The sequence below is a fragment of the Aplysia californica genome, unplaced genomic scaffold, assembly GCF_000002075.1.
Source record: "Aplysia californica isolate F4 #8 unplaced genomic scaffold, AplCal3.0 scaffold00865, whole genome shotgun sequence".
Lineage (NCBI taxonomy): Eukaryota > Metazoa > Mollusca > Gastropoda > Aplysiida > Aplysiidae > Aplysia > Aplysia californica.
Window position 1 is genome coordinate 202,804 of NW_004798135.1, and position 1,547 is coordinate 204,350.

At 38.7% G+C, this 1,547-nt stretch overlaps 1 protein-coding gene across 1 annotated transcript in view; it reads left to right on the forward strand.

Moving 5' to 3' along the window:
* Nucleotides 1-946: 946 nt before the first annotated feature.
* LOC118478709 (golgin subfamily A member 6-like protein 2) overlaps nucleotides 947-1,547 on the forward strand; it is a 39,924-nt gene continuing 39,323 nt past the window's right edge. The window contains exon 1 of the mRNA XM_035972819.1: nucleotides 947-967. Within this exon, the coding sequence (XP_035828712.1) occupies nucleotides 947-967 (21 nt within the window). The remainder of the gene's footprint in view (nucleotides 968-1,547) is intronic.

Genomic DNA, 1,547 nt, shown 5'->3' on the forward strand with positions numbered 1-1,547 from the left:
CCTCCGACACACTCCCCGACTCCCCCCTTCCCCGACCCCTCACCATTTACCTGTGACACTGCTCGGACGTCCAGATTGGGAGGCGTTGTATGCACATTTCGCGGGTTTTCCTCATGAAAAATAGGTTCTCTTTATTAAAGCGTGCAGTGCAGAAATATTCTCTAACAAATGAAAACGGGTTTTCATGGCAACAACCTTTACTAATAAATATTCAGCAAAGTCAAGGTTGGGAGTTTTAGCCGAGGCAAGTGGGTTTTCATGTAGCTATGGTTGGATAGTGACTAACAGAACATATAAGTCTATATTAAGCAGCGCATTCATGCCCTCGAAAAAGACTGAAATGCTTCATTTCATATCCCCAGATTTCTTTGGTTGGCGTAGATAGATATCATTCATAATATCTCCCCTCCCCTTCTCCTCTTCACAATAGTCCAGGTACACGCCATTTTGCAGCGACGTCCGTCGGGAGAACCATCTCCAGATCCGGCTAGTCCTGTCTCGATAAGAACTTTCGTTTTGTTTCGCGAGGCGCAATAGGATCTTGTCTCTGGAGATACTTCAAAGAAGCTCCCTCTCCTCTCTCTCTCCTCTCTCAGTGGATATTGTACTTAATTACGTAGAACAGGGTAAAGAGGTCATTTAAATAACTAAAATTGAGAAGTATCAATCTTCAGATGTATTGCTAATTATGATCATAATCAGTAATAAAAAAGGAAGTTGAGCTCAAATTTGGTTTGATTGAATTCTATACCCATTCTTTTCGTAACGTGCAAGGGATATTTCACTGAAAAGAGAGAGAAACAACTTTTTCCGGAGAGTGTGCGTCTCGTATTCGGTAATCTTTTGGAGGACAGGACACCTCAGAACTAGCTGCTCAAGGATATTGTACCTCATCAAAGACATACAGGACAGAACCTTTTCAAAGCTACACCGACTTGGACCAATCATGGGTTTTATGGATATTGAGGTAGGTACAGAACTTTTAATGTTGAGTCTATTATTGAACATTTTTAATAAAAGTGTTGTCCCTATCATTTTCCTTGTCTATACTATTGCCATGCAGCATGCCATCGTTAGTGTAGTAGAGTTATTTTTGTTGTTGTATTAAAATTTGTTGCTTTTATTTGTTGTTATAGTTGTAGTTGTTGTTGCCGTTGCAGTTGTAGTTAATGCTTTTTGTTGTTGTTGTTGTTGTTGTTGTTGTTGTTGTTGTTGTTGTTGTTGTAGTTATTGTTGTAATTGTAGTTGTTTTTGTTGTTATAGTTGAAGATGTTGTAGTGGTTGTTGTTGTACTTGTACTATAGTTTTGTTGTTTGTTTCGCTTTTTTTAAATCGTACTTTTTGGTGGTGCTGTAGTCTTATGTTTCAAGTCGAAGTTTTGGATCCTTTCACTCAGGTTGAGTGGCGAAAAGGTTTTCTCCATTAACAAAAACGTATAAATTACTGAATTATTTAAAAGTGTTTTTTTCTTTGTCTGTCTGTCTGTCTGTCTGTCTGTCGTTCTTTCTTTTTTTCCTTCTTGAGCATCCCCGTCTTTTTGATGAGAC